The following is a 23900-nucleotide window of genomic DNA, read 5'->3' on the forward strand; positions in this document are numbered from 1 at the left end:
CTAGACTTGGCCCCCATCCTCCCTCTTAAGACCTCGAAAGGCAAATATTAGACCTCCTCTCTCCTTAAGTGGCCTCCGGAATACTCAATGGATAAACTTCTCATATTGCACGTTTTTCTCCAATCTAAATCACGCTTTAAAGTGGAGTTACATACTCCTCATTTTAGAGAAAGTTTTTTTCCTCGTGGTGTAGCAATAATTCGGAGAATTTGTGCATGGTAGCCCATGTTTCAGTAATTTCATGTGTCACAATTTTAGTGGACGGAAGAAAAATAAGAATAATAGCAACTACTAGACCATCTAGGCTTGTACTAAATTTGTTGCCTACTATACTGACAACTTGTTTTCTCTAGTCCACATCTCATTCCTTCATCTCTCGGATGGAAAGAAGTAATCAGTTAAAAGTTTTGGTATTGCAGGAAGGAAAAAACTTGCATTTAGTCATTAAGAAAAACTCGTAAAATATTACGGAAATACATATTTATTTACAATAAATTGACATTTTTTTAAAAACAATTTTCTATAAAAGTAGATGTGAGTCAGAGAAGGAAAGAGTGAAAAGATATTGCCAATCTTGTATGTAAAGTTATGTTGCGACAGGAGTAAACACGTAGTTTGAAAATTCAGAAGTTGTCAAACTTCCTCAAATAAAATACGAATTTTCTACACGCAGAATGTGAATTATTGTCTTTGATGTTTCCTTCACTGTTTTCCCTCTATTTAAATGCATGTAAGAAAATCGATTCTTGGTGAGGCCGCTTGCCTCACCTAAAATCGATATCTTAAATGGATTTAAATTGAGGAAACACAATGTTATAAACTTGCAAATCGCTACTGACTACTGACGTCATTCCCACGTGAACTTTTCGTCGAATCAAGAAATTCAAGGCACATCCGTTGGAAAGAATTTCCTTTGTATTGGCATCTAGTTTGGCTTGTCGAAATATTTTGATACGTAGTATTGCACTTAAAAATGACACTTAAAAAATTAACCTAAAACCATGAGCTTACTATGGTAACAGTATTAAGAGATATCACACGAAGAAACCATTGGTTGGCCACCGATTTATTAATCGAATTATAATAAATCAATCGGTGCGCGAGATGTCCGGTGCTCCATCCTCATCGATTGGCGGCGTCACAGCGATATTGTATTGCAATTTCTTGCTCCGTAAGAAGCTGTAACTATTGTCGAACAGCACCGTATCTGGAAAAAATTATAACACGTAACTCAATAAATAATCAGTTTCAAAGAGAGTGTAGAGCGGTGGCGATTCTTGAAGATACGCAACACTGTTTTTCCTCCGTTTAAATGTATGTGTAACAGTCGATTCTTGGTCACCTAAAATCGATATTTTTAACTGATTTAAATCTAGGAAAAACCGTGTTGCCAACTTGCAGAATCGCCCCTGGTATAGAGAGAATAAAATTATGTAAAAAAGACTGACATAATGAAAATGAAGAGTAGGAGCAAGCAATGAAATTTGCTAATGTTAATCGGATCTTTACGCTGATAGCATGTAATTTCCAGTGATACAAGTTAGAATCTAGGGACATTAGTGGAATCTCTCAGCCCTTTTTTGGCGAACTCATCAAGTAGAGATCCAATTGAAATCAGTCCAGATGTTGAACATGAAATGTCTTATGCAATCACCGCATTAAAAAATGGACCACATTTTGCAAAGAGGAGATACACTATTTTTTGCTAATTTTAGAGAGAATGTTTGTAAATATTTAGATTAAGTGAAAAAAGCAAATCATTTCACGAATCGTTATTAGTAGAAGTTTATTTTCTTGTATATATTTCGGGAAATCCCTTCATCTGCAAGACCACTTTTTAAAAACATGCACAAGAACAATTATTACACTAAAAGCGTATCAAAATGAATAAAACATTGGAACACTGAGTAAGGAGAGATCAGCGAAAAATTTTTGTTTGAACCCGTCCATTTATAATAATATGATTTATGAGAGGATCTTACATGTACAAGGAACAGGTAATGTCGTCACTCCGACTTCGTCCATTTGGTGGGCAGCCACCCTCTTTAAAGGAACAACAATGGCTTCATTCCCCTCTTCATCCTGGCTTTTGATTCCAAACCTTATGTCATGAGAGTCCGTCCGGAAAGACCACCTGAGAAAATGAAGAAGCGAAGTATTTAGAAGCATTAAATCAAACTATGATCGTTCATAGTAGGAAGGACCTTTATTTATAATTCACGGAAATATACTCCGCCCCCTTCTCATTCGTTTTGAAACATCAATAAAAACCATCAAGTGAACGTGCCGAAGGGCAGAGGTGCATATGACGCATTTTCTCGTGTTGGACACATTTTTTGCGAAAGCTTGTCAACACTACTAACAAAAGTTCACAGAACTTTGCGCGAAAGTCAAGTTCCATAAACCTATCTCTGTGTGGATATGATATCTCCATTTATGATAAATGAACGAAAAAATGATGAAAGAACGAATACACTTGTGGTTTAATAGTCTTAACCTCTGCCACCGTGCCGCATCGACAGCACTGTGTTTGGCGCAATGCGAGAAGTATTCCTACAGTCTTGTAGGCGCTATGCGTTTCACGCCGATCGCTGCTCACCTTACTGTGTTGGACGCAATGTGTGAAGTATTCATGCAGTCTTGTAGGCGCTAATATGTGTTACATGCCAACCGCCGCGCCGAGGAGGGCTTCTCCTTTTCATCTCAAGTCCTCGTCATCATTGCTCTCTGCGCCGCGCCGTTCCGGGCCAAATTGCGTGTTTGGTTTCTCTCTTAACTAACTAATTAAAGCTGCTTTTTCTTGTATCAACGGAATACGATAAAATTAGAAATTACCATTCCTCTACTCTTAGAAAATGAGAGATTTTGTGGCCTTTCCTCGTTTGTAATTTTATTTCTGAATCCGATTCTTTTAATACCTACATTTGAAAAATTTTCAAAATTTACCGCACCTTAATTTTGCCGCCCCTTAAATTTGCCGCCATTGGCCGTGGCCACCTCCTAAATCCGACCCTGGAGAACTCGCTTTAGAGTCCTATAAAGATTTGGAAACGGAAAAATTCATTTCTTGTCAATTGGATGTATAAGGTTGCATTTTAAATCCAAAGATTTCGTGCCCTGAGTACGGCAAAGTATACTTTAAGATTAGAATTGGTCCTAAGGGCCACAGGAGGGGTGCTGCATCTCCCACAATAGCAGGGAGATTTTCCCAAAAAACGTAAATTCCCATGATTTTCATGAAACTTATAAACCTTGAACCAACCCCCCCCCCCCCCTTTGCGACACCATGAGATATCATAGACCGTGTACTCCCATGCAATGGTTGCAGTATCCAAACAGGTTACAAAACCCAGAAAAACTTTCTTTTCAAAAAAAAATCAACTGTACTGTACTCCCGCCTATACCACAAACCCCGAACCTATCACGGTTCATTGCGCAAAAGAGGTGGTAGACCTACTCTGCCGTGCTAAGGAAGAACACCGTATGAGCCTTTAGACGTTGCCACATTTCCTTCAATAAAAACCGAATTTGCAAAGAAAATCATTATCATTTTTCAGATAATTTTGTCCGCAATTTAATCTAAAATATCTGAAAATACCAAGGAAAAATACGCATAACTTTCCTCAAAAACGCATGCTCAATCCGGAGAAATGTATAATACAGGGAAATACATCAAGAGTGACACCCATAGTGTGTAAGATTACTGTTTGAACTTTGTTTTATTATTGTGCTTTCCAATAGACGTTATTAGTGGCGGCGTCATCGTAGGAATTCTCCATTATATCGAATTCGGTCCAATTATAACATCGGCATAACCTCTTTAAATCGATATATCTTCACTGGAAAAAAAACACATTGGATCTAGAGTCCAGACTCTTGAAAACATTAACAAGAAAAAATACTCTTGATTCAATCGGAATTTTGCAAAATCAAAACGACATCCGCTTAAATTAAGAGGCTTGGTTCTTGATTTAAGCTAGATTCTGATTGAATTAAGAGCACTTTTTCTTGTCGATGTTTTTAAGAGTCTTGACTCAAGATCCAATGTGTTTTTTTTTTCCAGTGTTGCTTTTCTGTGACGTGGCACTAATACCGTCTATATAAATTAGTATATACTTAAAGGCCTTCGGGGTAGCACCTGTCCCTGATACTTCCACTTTGTGAGCATTCAATAAAGAAATTTTATAACACCAAAAAAAAAAAAAAAAAAAAATTAAAAAAAAAAAAATCCGGAGAAATTTGGCAACCCTGGAATGTTCTTACGGCATTTTTCCTCAGCGCGGCAGTACTCCCTCGGAAGCTTCCTCGTGTCCACGGAGTTAGGATCGGGTAAACACGACATGACGCAAGCCATGGAAACACGTGAGCGTTCGCGACAATCGTGACCGGGCAACGGACAGTTCAGCGCGGTCGCTGCACCCGGCTGTGGGTTCCCCGGGATTCTCGGCCGTTTCCCAATCCCAATTGCCGAGTAAACGTCCCGAGCGGCGAGCTTTTCGCCTTCCCGGCCGGCGGCGCGGCGCCCCCCTTTCCAGGCCGGAGTGGGTAATCTTCGACACGATTCCAGCACTCTTGCGATCGGAATGAAAATTGTCGCCTCGGGTGCTTTCGCGCAAGTTGCCGCTCCGACGAGAAAAAAGTTCGCTCTACCGATTACGACACTGAAAAAAAAATCTCGGTGTATCTACTAAGAAAAGGGTAAAATTACCAAGAATTCAGGGTTCTATTTGATCCCAGTTTTTTCTTGGTAAAACTACCATTTATAGAATTGGTAATTTTACCGAGAAATCACGGTAAAATTATTGAACTTTCTCGGTAATTTTACTGGACCTTGGTAAAAACGCCAATATTTTTTATCGACTATGGTAGAATTACCGAGATAAAATGGCAAAGATACCGAGAATTGATTACCAATAAAAGTGGTATTCTTACCTGAAAAAACAGTAACAATGCCGGTTTTTAGGTAAGCTTACCAGTCTGTCTTTGGTAAAATTACCAATAATTGGTAAAAAAAGTGAGATGGTAAAGGTACCAACGGACCTTGGTAAAAACGCCGAGAATTTTATTTCAGTGGACGATGAAAATATGTGCATTGAGGAGCTTGGAGGCAGTGCTCTCGTTCTATGTCCGTCAAAAGTTCCGGGATTCGGAAATTTTTTGTTCCAATTTCTCCCACTCCATGACCGTTAAAAGTTCCGCAATTCCTTTGAGATTTTTTTCAAAAGTTCCGAGAAAGATCCGGGAAATGCAAAAGATACGGAACGGCCACGGCCCATGTCGGAAAATTTAGGGGGGCGGCAAATTTTGCAATTCTTTTAAATGTAGGTATAAAAAAATCTGATTCTGGAAAAAAATGACAAACGAGAAAAGGCGAAGAAATCTCTCATTTCCTGAGAGTATAGTAATTTTTAATTCTGTCGTCCTTCGGTGATACAAGAGACAGCACCTTTAATTTGTCTAGTTAAGAGAGAAACCAAACACGCAATTTGGCCTGGAACGGCGCGCGGAGTAGAGAGTAATGATGCCGAGGACTTGAGATGAAAAGGAGAAGCCCTTGGCGTGGCGGTAGGCATGTAACACATATTAGCGCCTACAAGACTGCATGAATACTTCACGCGTTGCGTCAGACACAGTGCGGTCAGCAGCGGTCGGTGTGAAACGCACAGCGCCTACAAGACTGTAGGAATGCTTCATACATTGCGCCAAATACAGTGTTAGTTAAGAGTCAGTCAAAGTTAAAGTTAGTAAACGACGTTTATGTTTGTTCTTTCATAATTTTTTCGTTCAATACTAATAAATGAAGGGCCTTGTTCACACAGAGGTAGGTTTACGTAACTTAACTTTCGCGCAAAGTTCCGTGAACTTTTCCTAGTAGTGTTGACAGGGCTTTCGGAAAAAATGTGTCCAAGACAAGTAAACGCGTCTAATGCACCCCACCCCCTCCGGCACGTTCACTTGATGGTTTTTATTGAAGTTCCAGAACGAATGGGAAGGGGGAGGCAAAATACAGGCAGCCCATGGGTAGCAAGTAGGTGAATCCGGCCCTGAACGCGATCCATTTAAATTTCGAGTATATGGACCACATGTAGCAGAAAAGAACCAAGCCACATCAGGTACCACCAAAAACTGGGCAATTAAATTTTTTACAAGAGAACGTTTGTGCGGATTTTTTTGAAAAGTTTAAGGAATTTGTCTCGTATATGATGCAAACAATTCACTGAAATTTGCACAAAAATCCGCACAACCGTTTCCATGTTAAAGATAAAATTGCCCGATTGAATTTGCCAATAGCTAATGTGACTTGGATCCTTTATGCCTGAAGCGGTCCATATCATCACTAAGTTACTCCTATCCTCAGACGATTACACTTACATTATTCGTTCATAAGTCTGGGAACACTTTCATTGAAGTTGCATCCAATTCAAAGACTTCAATGGATCGTCAACTTTGATTCATTCTTGATTTACCATTTCACTGAAGCAAATTTTTCCGAGGAAATAATCGTGCCCTGCAAATTTTTAAAAATTTCGATGATGAAACCCTTACGATTTGAGTCACCAACCGGCAAGCCCGATTATCCAAGATATAAGTGGATAAATCACGCCAAGGGCTCACAGCAATTAACGGCGAAACCATTCGCGCATTTTCCCGGGATTCCGCGCCAGTCGATTTGCGCTTACGTCATCACATGGTGGCAGCAGGGTTGCCAGACCGTACGGAAAACTCGATTTTTAATTATTTCTTGGGGATTAAAAAGGAGATCCGAATGAAATCGGTCATAGTTTCGAGGGGACATTGTTCCAGTATTTTTTTCAAAAACTTACCTCTTTTTATTGAGAATTTATGGATATTTCCTAATATGTATTAAAAGTGGCAACAGCGTAGCGCAGTTAATGGTCTATTTATGGACATTAAACAAACTTCTAATCCCTGTGCTAATTTTAGCATATCGCACCAGACTGGTTTGCGGATATGTTCATGGGGGTGAAGTGGTAACAGAACCATAAACATGGCAATTTTTTCTCTGTACATGCAAACACAGATTAGTGCTTGAATCCGAGAAAATGCGAGTGAAAGAGTGAAAAATTGTGAGTTTGATGTAATCGATGGAAGCCATATTTTGTGTCAGAACGACATGCGATATATCGCATCAATTGGTTCCATTTTTTCAGCTACTCGTCATTTTCTCCAATTTTGAGATTGCAATTCTATTGTTAGGAGACTGAAGCACTCACTTACCAATTTTAACAAAGAAATTCAACGTAATAAAAGCGTGTTTTTTTTAGAGAGAAAACATCGCATTCGATACTGATATCGAAACTGCACTTGAATGCGATGTTTTCTCTCTAAAAAAAACACGCCTTTATTACGTTGAATTTCCTTGTTAAAATTGGTGAGTGAGTGCTTTACTCTCCTAACAACAGAATTGCGATCTCAAAATTGGAGAGAAATGACGAGTAGCTGAAAAAATGGAACCAATTGATGCGATATATCGCATGCCGTCCTGACACAAAATATGGCGTCCATCGAATCACCTTAAATGTACTTGAAGATCCCTGAAAACTTACTTGAGAAAAGATCCGCCAACTGGTGCCACGAATGAGAGCCGCAGTTTTTCGCCCTTCTTGACAGTCGCCGTGCAATAGTCGCCGTTGTCCGAGTCTGCAATTTTATCACCTCGCTTCACGTAGTAGGATTTATGAATTTTCCCACCTTGTCGAATCTAATCAAACGTAACAAGAAATTTGAGGTTAGATCTATTGTAATTTCTCATGTGTATAAACTGGATTGCATTTTGCAAAAAGGAACCAGGAGCATTGCAATATTGCTAGGATTGTGCAGCTCCTATTGTCTTGGAAGGAACACCTGATTAACTCTAAACAGTTTCAATTTTACTCGCGAAAAACTGTAAATTTAGGACAAAAATTACATGTAAATATCGTATTTTTTCAGCGTATAAATCGTTACATTGCGATGGGCGAAGTTGCACAATCTGAGCAACATTGCAATGCTCCTGGTTCCGTTTTGCAAAATGCAATCCAACTGTAAATTAAAGATTTCCATTGAATAACATCACTTCTTTAGGAAAAGACAAGTGCTCTGTGTCGTAGAAAATTTGATATTGCTGGAAATCTGCCAGCTACTGATGATAAATGGAAAAGCAGAAATTGGGGACAAAATTAGAGTACATACTGATTATTTTGCCTCTATCTGGAATAAACGCTTTATAGACCTTGAAGAGCGTGTAGGGAGGGTCGTGACCTTTAATGGGTAGAATTTTGGATCGGACAAGCAACCAAACTAACTGCGCGACAAAGCGTAAGGTATCAGTAAGAAATGAAGGCGCTTCGGGCCGAAACCGTACTTTTGAAAGTTATTACCAGTGATGTTTCACTATGCCATTGCGCAATTTTGCAATCCATCTTTTAGCTTCTTGCGAATTACCGGCCATTGGTATCGTAAGTGATATTACTCGTAAATTCAAGGCATGTTTCCACCGGGGTTGCAAGCGCAACGTACAGGTATTTGCGGCATCAACTGTTTAATTGGATCGCGTTAAGCAGGAAGGAACCAAGTCACTTCAGCTGTTGCCAAATTTAATCGGGAACTTCAATTTTTTTACATGAAAACGGTCATGCGGATTTTTGTGCAAATTTCAGTGAATTTTCTGCATAGCACGAGGCAAATTCTTTAAAATTTTCAAAGGAATCCGCACAAACGATCTCTGTAAAAAATGAAATTACCCGGTTAAATTTGGCAATAGCTGATGTGGCTTGGTTCCTTTCTGCTAAACGCGGTCCAATTCACAACGCTCCATTTGAAACCCAAAAATGTGTCCACCAAAATAAGAATTTTGAACTTACTTTCATCGTACACCTAGGATTTCCATCTGGATCCGTCTGCGTGCCGCCGAAATGGGCCGGTAACTGATCTGGATCAGCTTTTGTCAAAAGAAGAGCTTTCCATTTTGCAGGATCCGTCTTGGTTATGTGAATTTTACCGATGGTGTAGTCGTTAAGGAAGTTTTTGACTATTGAGAATGCTAGACTGAAGATTTTTGGGGCTAGAAAGAAGCGAGAAAATGATTTTGTATAAAACACAAGGGAGAGATAGGCAATGTTGTAAAAAATGTTGTAAAAATTTACGTAGAAAGCGATAACGCACCGAGTAGTTCTGGAATATACTCCTGGCTGAGATATCAACAAGTTCATTGAACGATGATAAAACAGAACAGGAATCCACCAAATGACGTCGTTCTCATTTTTGCAACTTAAATAATGATAATTATAAACACCGCAATATTCAGCTGTCTAATTTTTCAAATCGACGAAGAAAGCGATAGACAAAGAGGACAGAGGAAAAACAGAGCGATCCCAATGCTGGGAACAAGTGGTTAAAATGTACAAAGGAGATCTATGTAATAGACTAACGGCAACCCACGAGAGACCCTGTAATTAGTCCATCATTTTACCCCTCGGTCTATAAGAATCATTTGTTTCAACCATCAGGATTGTTCCATTTTCGTTTCTTTTTCTTTGTCCATCGCTATATCTATCAATCAAAATAATCAGCTCACACTGGACTCGATCCAATTAGTGTAACTTCATCTTGAAACACTGCTGTCGACGGAGGTGCAAAGTAACATCGGTGCATAAGTTTGGGTTGGGATTTATTGAATTGGTTGTTTTTTCTTAACTGCACCGAGAAAAAAAACCACAGTTATTCTACCGTTACAACGGTAGTAATGTAACACGGGATTCCACGGTAGTAGAACCGTGGATTTTGATTCTTGTACCGATGAGCACGGTGATATGACCATGTTCATCGTAATATTACTGTGGGCAGAGACATACTATTATGAGCATGTTTATGCTACTGTGCTCATCAATAATATTACCAAAATCCACGGTTCCATTTCCGTGGAATCCCGTGTGACATTATTACCGTAGTAACCGTCGAACAACCGTGTTTTTTTTTCTCCATGTGCGTTTGCGTCTCTGACAATGAGTCTACATTCATCTTAACTTAATTGTGCCATCGACATAGGTGAGAAGTTACATCGATGAGTTTGGGGTGTCATTTAATGAAGTGGTTGTTTTTTCTAGCTCTCCGTTTAAGTCTCTAAGGTGACATGTATTTTGAATTAATTGTGCCATCGACATAGATGCAAAGTGACATCGACGAAATTGATGTGTCACTTATCGAGTTGGTTGTCTTTTTTACTCTATGGTTAGCCCATCATTTTCCGCTGAAATCCCTAACAACCACCCTTTTCAACCAATGAGATCGCTCCACAGCCCTTCTGTTTTCTTTCTCGAACGCATTGCCTGTGCCAATTTCAATAATGAGCTGTAGGAATGGACTTCCAACTTCACCATCGTGCGAACTAATTTCTACGTTATATTTTGAAGAAAAAACAAATAACGAAGTCCTTTTTGTCTAACGCCCCATTCTCACGGTCCCACAATGTAAAAACCTTGCCGAATCTTACTGGGATCTCTCGGGGGGGGGGGGGGGGGGGGGGCAGTGGGAGAACTCGTGAAACCATGTCAGCGAATCGGGCGCGGCAAAAAACGAAAGAAGCACCTGCGTCGGCCCGGAGGAGCGGTTCGATATTGGTAATGAATATTGTGGCCACAGTTGCCAAATTGCGCTCTTAAACCATTATTTTCCATCGTATGGAACATTGTGAGCTATGCACAAACCAGCGCCGGATTTTCGTAGTGGGGGCTCATAAAAATCCTTCTCATCATCTTGCTTTGAAGACTGCGAACTATGCCAAAGATAGGCACTAAGGCAGTTATATAGGGGATATTCACAGAACTGACAATTTTGTGATTAAATTAAAGAAAAATTATAATTTTTTTGAGCGACTATTTAATTACCCTGGAGCAATCGCACCGGTTGCTCCCCTCCCCTCCTAAGTTCAGAACTGGCACGCACTGAAAAAAAATTATTCGGAGACATTGTCTGCAAAACTAAAACAAAATTCTCCTACACTTGAAGAAACAAATTTTCAGGACCAGAATTTTTTACTTAAACATTTTTTTTTCAATGAGAGACATTTTCCTCATTGAAAGGAGATTTTTCTTAATTCAAAGAAATGTTGCTGCGTTTTCTCCGCCAGATTTAATTTCCTTTGAACAAAAAATAGTAATAAAACAAAAAACTCATTTGCATTTGAAAAGCATGATCTCGTTTAAAAAATAATTTCTTTCGCCTGAAAGTGTTCATTACCGAAAAACTATTCTTCATATCAAAAAGAAATTTATTTTTATTTGAAAAAAAATGTTAAAACGAGTTTTCCAATGCATATTATCGCACGATTTGACAACCTCTACCGTGGCGCAACGGCTGCCCTTTCCTTGTTGCGGGTCAGGTACACATTTTGTGAGTCATTCGCTGTGTCCCGCCGGGCAAAAACCTTGTCCCTCCATAGGGAATTTCAAAGGAGTTACGAGGTTTGGCCAAGTACGGTAGCGCTCCGGCTCTGACTTGAGCCAAAATAGCGACACTTCGATTTTGATGAATGCAGTGCCGCTAATCTCTTGCCCCACTCATCGCCTCGCGATGAAGTAATCCCGGCTGAATCGGACGTCATTAACCGAAAAGACCTATCTGCAAAAAAATATGCGAAAAACAGCGTATGGTAGATCGCTTTGAGGCAGCAGATACGTGTTTTTCGGAAGTCTATTTGTAGATGGATTTCCCTTCCATTCAAGGACGTTTGATTAGAGCCATTCTTGTGCTTCACTAGCGCCCCCATCTATCAGCTTCGACTCGGTATACTACCGTGCTAAAAAAAACGCTGTATGAGCCTTTAGGCGTTGCCAAATTTTCTTTAGTAAAACACAAATTGACGGAAAATTTGTAAATATTTTTTCTTCCATTTCTCAGAAAATTTTGCTCGCAATTTCACCTGAAGTTCCTGAAAAGTTCAAGGGAAAATATCCAAAGCTTTCCTCAAAAATAAACATTTTATCGAAGGAAATTTGGCAACTCTCGAATGTTCATACGGCGTTTTTCCTTAGCATGGCAGTACAGGAGTCTCAATAGGGGGCAGAGAAGCCCCCCCCCCCCCCCCCAAGATTGGGAATTCAAACCCTTCTTCACAGCAATTTAGATCAATTTATGCATTTGTCGAGATTCATGGAGGTTTTGTCGCCCCCTCCCGACGAATTTTGCTCCCTCTAATCAGTTTCTATAACCTCCTCCCTTTGAATTGATGTACGTTATGGACAAAAGGAGAGAAGGGAGCGGAGGGTGAGAGGGGTATCCTCCTCGATAATTGGAAATTAGACGTTTCATTAAAAGCAATTAAATTTAATTTAGTGCGCTTTCCGAAATTATTAAGATTTTGTCCTCTCCCTGCTTCTAGCAAGTTCTGCTCCCTCCAAGCAACATCAATTTCCCACTAAATCCATAGGCATTGAGTATGGGGAGAGAGAGAGAAAGAGCGAATTTAGTTCCCCTTTTTCAGAAATTTGAGCTTCTTTTGAAAACAACTTCAACTAATTTTTATGGTTTTCAAATGCTGGGGGTTTTACCCCTAGTATGTTGTACATTCCGATCAAATTAAACACAATCAATTTAAAACATCCGATCAATTTAAAACATCCGATCAATTTAAAACATTATGTGAAAGAACATCCATAAATTATGCATCAGAGGCAAGTGTTGGAATTATCGACCTCCACTCTCTTTCTGCATATACATATTTACATGGGGCATTGCAGAAAAAACTCGCATCTATGGTGTATTCGAATTTTTCACAAAAGGAGAGTGGTTTTTCTCCCTCCAATATTTCCCCATAAAAAGGGTGACCTAGTGTGGAAAAAATCATCAGGTTGATGACCTAAAAAAATTAATGTCACAATAATTTCGGTACCTCCAATTGTTTTAGGAATTTTAACCGACCTATGGCGGTTATCAAGCTGTTTCTACAATAAAAACTTGTTTTCTTAAGTATCCTCATTTTACGCGAATCTATCAAATATTGACTGTTCGTTATACTGTTAGTTTTATGCCAAGAATGTTTTTAAGACGGTTTTAATATTCTGCAAAAAGAGGTATGTCATCTCTTCTCGTGCCCAATGTATGTAGTATGTTGTAAACGATGCCAGATGTCCTAGTTATTGAGAGAATTACTCACCATTTACAACGTAGCACACTTTCAGTATTTCGGGGTAGTTAGCTTCGTACATCTGAATCATGTTTAAGGTAACTTCACCGGCTGAAAATTAAGACATAAAAGAACGAGATTAGAAAACACACGAAGAAAAGGAAAGCATCACTTGTCAGAAAAATCAGATTCGTTAAATAGATTAAAGAAAATTGCGTTTTATGCTGTTCTTCGTCGCACTTTGGATCATACTTCATGTATCGAGGAAACATCTAATTTAGCCAAGAAAAGTTTAATTGTGACAAAAAAAAGATACTTGTGGTGAAAATATTTTTATTCTGTTATTTTTTCGTATTAAATGGGAATATTTCATCACGATGAGTAAATTTTTGCTGTACAAAGTCAAAAATAAATTTTGTCATTGTATTTGCAAAATTTTGTTCCTGTAAACAAGATTAATAAGATTTTACGATGGAATGACATATCGGCGGTGAAACTACCAGACCAAGTATCTCATTTGCGGTGTCTATAAAAATCTCCGCTCCCGTCTTATTTTTTTGTGTCTTAATCAATATCATTCCATAAAGTTTTCACAGAGTTTTCATTGTGCAGAGAGGTAAAATCATGGAGGATTTCAAGAATTGACGTTGAATAGTGTTCCACTTTAAAAATGAAAGTATGACAGGAAGTCTGTAACATTGCAAACCGAGATACGTGGTCTGGTACTTTTACCATCGATATGCTATTTTTCCCAGGTACACTGTGCTCTTCATAGCTACTCAGCATAATGGAGACTCTTGTTTTTGCTAGGGAAGCAGAATAAGCAACTGTTCGGGCATGACTGTCACATGTTGCATACTCGACTGAATGAAGGAACTCGTCTGCATAATAAAAACTCTTTAGAAATAGGCAAAAAAGAATAGGCAACTGTTCGTGCATGACTGTCACAGGTTGCATACTCGGCTGAATGAAGGAGTTTCGAAAGTAAACGCACCTGGTCGCCAAGCGTATTGTCTGAGGTTGAAATCGACCATGTCGATGACGCACATGACTTGGGCGGCCTTTTGTCCGTGGATTTTGGTTTGCTCCTGGGCGACTTTGATGTAGCTCTCGAGCATTTTGATGGTGGCCTTGACAACGTCCGATTTGGAGACGCAGTGGAGGAGACCGTACATGTCGAGGCCGGCGAAAGGGATGACCACGATCGGGGACCCGTCCTTGTCGAAGCCCGAGATCCCCGAAGGGTAGTACTTCTGCAGCACCTCCGGCGGCTCCCAATGCTCCAGATCGTCCACTCCCCACCGCTCACGCCACTTCATCGACTGAAACAGTAGAAATCCGAAATTAATAACATGTAACAGTAACATGTTCCAGTTTCCGGTTAGTCTTCCGAACCGAACAGAGACAACATGATTTGGACGAACTTTTGCAATGGAGATGTTGCATGTGTGAAGAATTTGCAATTTGACTACCAATTCTTATGTAAAAGTTCGCGAGAAACACGATGGTGCCACTGGTTTTTCCTGAAATCAACTCCCAAGCTCAAAAAAAGCTCTCAAAGTTGAGGCTGTAATGGAGGGGATATCCAACGCTATCCTGAAAGTCCACCTCTACAAAAAGACGAACTCTCCATGCAAAGATAGGATGCAAGTACATTGACAGGGCTGCCACTTTATTTGGGGACTCTACAACTAAAAACACAGCATCCCTGCTAATGTATTTGATCCCTATTTTTGCATGGAGAGTTCATCTTGATGAAGAGGTAGACACTCAGGATAGCGTGGCGTGGGATAATCCCTCCATTTTGGCCTCAAATTGAGAGCTATTTTTGAGCTTGAGAGTTGATTTCAGAGGAAACTAGTGGCACCGTCGTGTTTCTCGCGAACTTTTACGTAAGAATCAGTAGTCAATTTGCAAATTCCTCAAACATGAAACATTCCCCCACGCTACGCTGAGATACCACCTCTGTATCTCGTGAGGGGTTGAAAATTTACCTCATGGGTGCGTTGTGGGGGACGGGGAAGTAAAAAAATCCGATTTTAAGCGTTGCATAATTTTTAAAAATCCGCAGATTTCAATCTGCAGCACTGCCATGCCAGGGAAAAATGTTGTACAGACATTTGAATGTGGTAAATTTCATTCAATAAAACGCCCCTTTTCAAGGAAATTCTTGGTTTTCCCCCGAATCACTCGATGAATTTCATTATAGCAATTTGATCTGAAAGCTCCTAGAAATTTCAAAGAAAATTCCCTTAATTTTCTTAGAAATTAATATATTATCGGGAAAATTGGCAATATTTGAATACTTATACGGCATTCTTCCTCAGCACGACAAAGCATCGGTGACACACGTCAGAGGTTAGCAGGCGTGTGCGCAAATTCGAGGCAAGTTTTGGCGCAAAAAACAGTTTGACACACGCCTCGCCGATAATGCCGGCTGGCTCAGTTCATTGGGTCAAATGCAAATAATCCGGGTAAAAAACGTTCCACCAATTAAAAAAAAACTCCAACCAATTGAGGAGGTAAACCCTCGCTTTAAACTCGCGGTGAAAAAATAATTACCGTGCCACTGACCGTTCACGAATTAAAATTTTAGTCAAAAAAAGAGATATGTTAATCCTCTTTTCACAATCAGTCTTTATTTCTAACATCTGGCAACTTTCATAAATACGTAGATTGAGATCTCTCTTTTTATGAATTTGTGCTCCTGTATCCTGCGTATTTCTCGTAAAAATTTTATTTCTTTTTTACTGTACATGGATAATACAACGTTGCCGATGTTATGAGGGCTGCGGATTAATGGAGAGAAAGGGTTGAAAAAATCTGCGAATGTGTCGGAACACTTAAAGACTCGAAAACCGAGTTTTCTTCTCTAACATCTTCCTTTCTTTCTGGTAGTTTTTATATAAATGCCTAGATTATCATTATTATCAAAATCGAATTAAAATTGTTATGGTTTGAGATTGGTACACGGAAAAAATTAAATTGCTGATTTAACAATTAAATTGCCAAAAAAAGTGACTGCAATATTTCAATGTAGATATCACAACAAAAAAATGCTACTTTAACCATTATTGTAAGCTAATTAATCACGGGGGTGGTTAAAGTAGCATTTTTTTTGTAAAATCTACATTGAAACATTGCAGTCACTTTTTTAGCAATTGAACTGTTAAATCCATTGTTAAAAAAATAATAATTTGGAGCGCAATCCAATCTGCAGCCCTCAGCCCCAAAATTATCGGGGCAAACAATACAAATTTGCATCCTCTGTTGACGCGTTGACACATAAATTAATTATAACCAGTATTGGAATACTGAAGATAATTTTCCACCAAAAACTGAAAAGTAGGATTTTGGCCCCATTTGAGAAAAATACCCCCCCCCCCCCCCGGAGAGATTTTCTCCCGAATATAAGGTCCCTTTTCCCGGGAACGGTCACAATCGTATATAATAGCTGCGCAGAACACACAAAGGAGGATTTAAAATAATTAATTTTTTTCAGAAAGCGAATTTGCTCCACGCATGGAATTTTTAGTTGCAATTTTACAGAAGTTTGATCGAATAAAACAAATTCGTACAACAGAATCACATTTTTAAAGGAGGTAACAATTATTTAATGTATGCCAATATAGAGAATGTTTCCTTTCGCAGAATTGATTGTTGTCAGGTAGTGCTGAAAATCAGCATATTTTCCCATTTAAACCCATGTAAAATATCTACATTTTATTGCACAATCTAGCAACATTGCCGAAGTTAACACCAACACACTCTCACAAGATTTCTCGAATGGCCGGGAATGCTGAGTAGGAATTGGCGTTTCTCGATTCCCTCATGAGTCCCAGAAAGCATGGATTTCTACGTAAAACAGGACTCACAAGTATCGATCTTTTAGACAAAGTCTTACCTCTCGCAACATCTTTTCAGCAGCCTCTGGGTCAAAGTTCCTGGCTGAAACAGAGAAATGACAAGAAAGTATTAGAGTAGGTCGAAAGTATAGACGGAATGAAGAATCTTCTTAATATCACAAGTGTAAGTAGTATAATCCGCAATGTTGTACCAGGTCAGTGTCTCAGCCGCAAGCTCCTGATTCTAAAACGGATGCTAAAAGCTGCCGCGCTTGGGAAGAACGCCGTATGAACCTCCGAGAGTTGCCAAATTCCCTTCGAAAACTTGTTTATTTTCTAGGAAAGTTGTCCTTATTTTTCCTTTACATTTTCAGAAGCTTTAGGTAAAATTGCGAACTAAATTATCTGAAAAATTGGGAGGAAAATATTCATAAATTTACCGGGAAATTCGCGTTGTATCGAAGGAAATTTGGCAGCACCTAAAGGTTCTTACGGCTTTTTTTCTTAGCGCCGCAGAAAGGGAGCGGAGCAGCTCGAAGAGATGAAGTAACAGTTTTCTCAGAACACCGCCCGCATTCGTTCGGGATTGCCGTGCTTTCGCTCTCTGGAATTCCCTTATCGGACATGCCTCTGCTCTGCGTAATACGGGTACTAAATTTCATCCGAGAATACAGCCGCAAGTCTAGATGAGAGGTGCGGAAAAAAATGAAAAGAGAAAAATTAATCCATGAAATCGAAAGGATTATGACCATCAAACACGGATAAAAGTAAATAATGGTAGCGTGACCAAACCTGTGGCTATCACCATGTCTGTTGTGTTAAGGGAAAACGCCGTATGAGCCTTCAACATATTGCTTTCGACGAAAAACAAATTTATTGGAAAAATTCTGAATATTTTTCTTTCATTTTTTAAGGCAATTTTATTCACAATTTAACCTAAAACATCTGGAAATTTCAAAGAGAATGTGCGTAACTTTCTTTAAAAAGAAATATTTTGTTGGAAGAAATTTGGCAACAGCAGGATGATCATACGGCGTTCTTCCTTAGCATGGCAGGCTAGATATCCAGCGATGAACTTCTGGAAGATCAAAATCGGAAAGTTAAATGTTTTTTTGGAAGTAAACTTGGAGACTTCAACGCAAGGATAGGAAAAACAACCTTTGATCAATTCTGAAAGGATATACAGGAATTCTCTACAAGGACATCTTCCTCCTATTATTAAAGATTTCTTGCCTAAATTATTTTCTCCACAATGACAAATATTTCTAACAAGAAGAGGAATAAAAGGATGTAAGGAAGAATGTTCGCGTATGTAGTGCACAAAGAAAGAATGATGAGCTTTACTAAAATTGGACTCAGCATCACCTACATAATTTATCAAGAGTAATCAAAACCATTTCTAATAAGAGTATTCATCACAGTGTATTGCTTCACTCTTCATTTAAAATTACTTCAGTGTGGTAAGCGCATCAGTGTGAGATTATCGACTCTTATTCGAGTATCTGAGTCCAAAATCAGTCAGATATTCGAGGAAACTAACCGTATTTTCGCCCATATACTTAAAAACATACCGATCATTCGATTTCCGGTTACTTTGCCATCTATTAGAGTGAAAATCTTCTTTAAGAGCACTGGAAAAAAAAACACATTGGATCTAGAGTCCAATCGACAAGAAAAAGTATTCTTGATTCAATCAGAATCTAGCTTAAATCAAGAACCAAGCCTCTTAATTTAAGCGAATTTCGTTTTGATTCAAGCAAAAATCCGATTGAATCAAGAGTATTTTTTCTTATCAATGTTTTCAACCTGCTTCGATGGAATCGACTGATTTATATACATTTGAATGGGCAAAACAAAATCCACTGTTGCCAACTTGTAAGTATCCCTTCTGACGGTTTCTCGTCTGAGCGATATACCACAGGGTGTTTTTCATCCAGGTCTCGTGAAAGGAATAAGATGAGACGTCAGTTTTCAAACAAATTCAAGGCCAGGGCACACTCTACAACTATGATGAATGGAGTCACGAGAGCTGTCCACTCACGGTTCAAAACGCCGACACGTCCGACTTAACGAAAACAGTAGCCGTTTCAGCTTGAGTTCCTACCACAGACGTAATCCTGGACCATTTGTTTTGCTTAAAGTTGCCAGGTCGTGTGATAAAATGTGCATAATCTTTCCTCCAAAACTGCCCAACTGGAGAAAAATTAAAATTCCTTTTTATTTGTTTCCCCCCCCCCCGCCCCTCAAAATGTGTTTTCTGGGTCTTACGGGTCCTTTAATTTTTTCTTGTATTCGTTTCATTTGAAAATAGAGGCACTAATTTCATTACTTTTAAGAAGTGTAAGACCAAAAGGCTGAAAAAGTTCCTATTGTGCAATTAACGTTACAAAACGTTTCATTTTTTTATTTTCTTTTTTTTATGGCTACGAGACTTTTCCGGGAAACCGAATAATTACATGCACCGAAAATATTTTCCCATTCACCAAAACTTTTCGGCTAAATTAATTCTTTTCCGTTATCTATGGGCATCTTTTTCAGGATTACGTACTTTTCTAAACAAGTTCTCAGATTGACGGTGAACCATTTTTTGAAGAATAACGCTGCCTTTTCATAACAACCTTGCAACCACGGAACTATTATTTGTCTGACATGTGCATACGTCTTTCGATCAACGGCCAAAAGGGGAGCACTGATTCCTCATTATTGAAGGTGGAGAAAGGCTGATCATTGTTGGTTTCGAGGTCGTTCATAGATGAATCTATTGGTGTTAAAACCTATGGACCCTAGAATACACGCATTCTCATGAGGCTCAGGGCTTATCAAGAAACGAACATTTCAGATTTTGACATCGACTGAGCTACGTATCAAAAGCTCAAGCACCCTCGAACATCGACCGTTTGCTACTGGATCCATAGCTTCGAGTTTATTACATTCTCCCTTCAAAAAACGAGGAGCCAGTACAAGATAATTTTTGTCTCCACAACGGATGTTGTCAGACTCGTAAAAACTTCATTATATTGAATATAATCAGAAGTTGTGTACACTGAAAAAAAACCTCTGGCAGTGCAAGTCGTACTTACAGGCTATATAGAATACAGTCCGCGATACGAGCTCAGGGGCAGGGCCGGATTTAGGGGGTGGCCATATGGGCCGGGGCCCATGGCGGAAAATTTAGGGGGTGGCAAACTTCGCAATATTTTTAAATGTATGTATTAAAAAAATCGGATTCAGAAAAAAAATTACAAACAAGAAAAGGTGACAAAATCTCGCATTTCCTGAGAGTATATTGATTTCTAATTTTGTCTTCATTCGGTGATACAAAAGACTGCGCACCTTTAATTAGTTGAGTTAAGAGAAAAACCAAAAACGTTATTTGGCCTGGAGCGGCGCGGCGTAGAGACGACGAGGACTCGATATGGAAAGGAGAAGCCCTTGTCGCGGCGGGCGGCATGTAACACTAATTAGCGCCTACAAGAGTTCATGAATACTTCACGCATTCCGTCAAACACATAGCGGTCAAAAGTGGTCGGCGACTCGGCGTGAGGCGCATAGCTCCTACAAAACTGCATGAATACCTCACGCATTGCGTCAAACACAGTGCGGTCAGCATGGAACGCGTAGCGCCTACAAGACTGCAAGAAAACTTCACGCATTACGCCAAATACAGTGCGGTCAGCGTGAAACGCGTAGCGCCTATAGGACTGCAAGAATACTTCACACATCAAGAATCATTAAATATCTTCATAAGGAGTCGATTTCGGTAATTTTTGTTGTGCGCATTGTGTTTTACATGAAATTTTGGTTAAAAAAATGTATCAGAAAGCTGAAATTCGTGCCTTGCCTAGTGACCCACTCTGTTTCCCTGTAATAATCCTAGTCAGCCCGCTCAACAGTCATCCGTGTTGGAGATTCAAGAAACTGAAGGCGCATCGACCGATCCTTGGCTAAAACAACTGCGTCACACTCGTCACGGATTTCTAATTCTGTTTTCCTGTACGAGGAACAAACTGACCCGCGCTCGAAAAGCGCGGGAGCAAGGCCACGATGCGGCCGATGCCGGCTAATTTGAGCGGGGATTGTGCCGAATCATCCGGCGGCGGCCGCGCGGGGCGCGGGCGTCCATGTCTTCCAGAGTAAACGCTGCTCACTGGGTCAGAGCCGCGGCCGGAGCCGGCGAGCGATATTGCGTCAGCGTTTAGTTAATGACTTTTTCATACTCCTCAATGACCGTCGCCCGCCACCGCAGCTACCCGGCCGCAATGACCACCGTCACCGTAATACAGATCTTGAACACTGCCGTGCTCAGGAAGAACGCCGTATGAGCCTCCAGGCGATGCCAAATTTCCTCCGATAAAAACCGAATTTGACAGCCTTAGTTTGATTAGAGTTAAGTTTATTTAACAGAAATAAGACATTAGCAATAAGTTAACTGACAATAAGATGAAAGAACATTATCTTTGTAACTGGGTAATTTCATGAATATACTTTCTTTTCGAACAAACAAAAAAACCGAATTCACAAGGAAAATTGTGAATATTTTATCTTGAATTGTTCAGATTTACCATGTAAAATTAATGCAATCTACCATGTAAAATTAATACAATTTACCATGTAAAATTAATGCCATTTACCATGTAAAATTAATGCAATTTGTCTAGTTTTAGTATTAAGCCACGTAGATAGATACCAGGAAATACTTGTAGTAGTCACGCTATATTTAAATAAAATTCCTTCAAAAAAAAATTGTTCAGACAACTTCGTTCGCAATTTAACCTAAAATATCTGAAAATTTCAAAGAAAAAAGTGCATGAATGTCGTTAAAAATACGTGTTTTATCAAGAGAAATTTGGCAACTCTCGTATGGCCATACGGTGTTCTTCCTTAGCACGGCAGAACAGTGGCCTGGCCTACTTTGCGATATATCGATTGATCTATCACTTAAACCTATGGATAATGATCGATAAAAAGGGTGTTCGCAATAAACACCTAAATAATCGATTTTTTACCACGGCTTAGACGGGAAAATATCGATAATCGATCATATTCACGCCTCGCCACGGCCGTCACCGTAATGCAGATCTTGAATAATTGTGATATATCGATTGATCTGCCTTCCAACCCATTGAAACGGATCGATCAACAGGGTGTACCTTGATAATCGATTCTTTACCGATGTTTCAATGGGGAAATGTCGATGTTCGATTGTTCACGCCTCGCCACTGATCTTGAACTGGAATGGCTCCGCGCGATTGCGGCCGGCGGACCTCGCCTGCTCTACCGTGCTAAAGAAAAACGCCGTATGAGCCTTCTGGCGTTGCCAAATTTTCTTTGACAAATCAATAGTTTTCAAGAAAATTTGTGCATATTTTTCTTTCAATAACTCAGAAAATTTTGCTCGTAATTAGATCTAAGAAGTCTGAAAATTTCAAGGATAAATACTGATAATTTTCCTCAAAAATAGACATTTTAACGGAGGAAACTTGACAACTCTCGAATGCTCATACGGCGTTCTTGCTTAGTACGGCAGTAGCAGTTCTGCCCTCGCGCTTTTCATGTTTTATGATCGGGGAATGACGAGCTGTCGTGTTACTACTCCTGCAGAGATCGAGAGCTGAGGAACATTACTCCGTGCTAAGGAAAAACGCCGCATGAGCCTGTAGACGTTGTCAAATTTCCTTTGACAAATCAAGTTTTCGGGAAAATTCTTTAACTTTTCGCACATTTAACTCCAGCCTCATTACGTAAAGTGACGATACAGACTCTCGGAAGTATTTGTAGGAATTTAATGTTGCGATATTTGTGGGTTCTCCAGGAGGCCGCACAGTCTAAAGTCTTAATCCTAAGTCATGAATTTAAGTCCGGGCATAACACTGGCTAATCGACCGAATCCCAAAAAACCGGATTGTCGAGGCACTCAATATGGATGAGATGATTATTTGAATTTCCATGTTTAGTTTTTCTCCGTGAGGGGTTTCCCGGCTGTTATGTAAACTGAAAACACCTGCTGAATTTCCTTCGCTTCCGAGAATAGGTGCGTTGAATTCTGAGAATAGAATCAGGCGACCTGATTTTCCCCAGCCAGTCCAGTATTCATGAAAAGCACGTGTTTCGCTTGGCTGGTTGCTTCGAAGATTTCCATCAGGAATTCAACCAGTCGAGTTTGGTGAATGCACTTATTATAGATGGAAATAGAATGCAAGGTTATGAATATTGTTCGGGCGACGATCTGCAGGGAATAATTTGACACTTGAAGGCTTTCTATGTATATATTTTATCGATTTCACGAAGTTCGATAGCTCCGCGGGATCTATATTGAGAATCCTTTTGCCACGAAAATTAAAATCTTTGAAATTCGCATTTCACTGGAGGATTAACTAATGAAACATTAAATTTTATTTACTGATCATCAATTTGACACCATTTTGGCACAAGAAACTACCAGCCTTTAGGAATATTATTACAGTTTTTTCGTCTCTTTTTAACTTGAAAAAAAAAATTGGCACAAATTTAGACAGTATTTACTTGGGAACTGATGATTGATGAAAGTGTAAATTGAGTGAGGTAATTATTCAGTTCATTTTTTCATCTAGGTACTTTTAGTCAATTTATTGTAAACGTAAGCTTTGCATACTCTCAAGAAAATTGCAATATTGGCAATACTTCAATGTGAAATATAGCCAAATTGATTGAGTGGTAATCTACTAATAAAGCACACAATATGCTGCCTATAAAGTTTGATTCACGTATTATCAAAGAATAAAATGAGCATCTTTAAGTAAGTCTGTATTTCATCATTTACATGTATTCAGCACACAAATTCACTATCTATTCTTCTGCAAACAATTAATTTTTTAATCGTTTGAAGGAATTAATTCCATTCCTTTACACTGACTTCAAACGCCACCGTTCTACAGGAATGCGCGCACTGACTT

At 39.4% G+C, this 23900-nt stretch overlaps 1 protein-coding gene across 1 annotated transcript in view; it reads right to left on the reverse strand.

The window, feature by feature from the left end:
* Window positions 1-463: 463 nt before the first annotated feature.
* The window catches only part of LOC109044608 (SEC14-like protein 2), an 87125-nt gene continuing 63688 nt past the window's right edge, over window positions 464-23900 (reverse strand). The window contains exons 3-9 of the mRNA XM_019062429.2: window positions 17028-17071; window positions 14118-14445; window positions 13154-13234; window positions 8865-9064; window positions 7569-7723; window positions 1983-2134; window positions 464-1207 (exon numbers count right to left, since the gene is read on the reverse strand). Coding sequence (XP_018917974.2) covers window positions 1089-1207; window positions 1983-2134; window positions 7569-7723; window positions 8865-9064; window positions 13154-13234; window positions 14118-14445; window positions 17028-17071 — 1079 coding nt within the window. The 3' untranslated portion in view covers window positions 464-1088. The remainder of the gene's footprint in view (window positions 1208-1982; window positions 2135-7568; window positions 7724-8864; window positions 9065-13153; window positions 13235-14117; window positions 14446-17027; window positions 17072-23900) is intronic.

The sequence above is a fragment of the Bemisia tabaci genome, chromosome 8 (assembly GCF_918797505.1).
Source record: "Bemisia tabaci chromosome 8, PGI_BMITA_v3".
NCBI classification, from domain to species: domain Eukaryota; kingdom Metazoa; phylum Arthropoda; class Insecta; order Hemiptera; family Aleyrodidae; genus Bemisia; species Bemisia tabaci.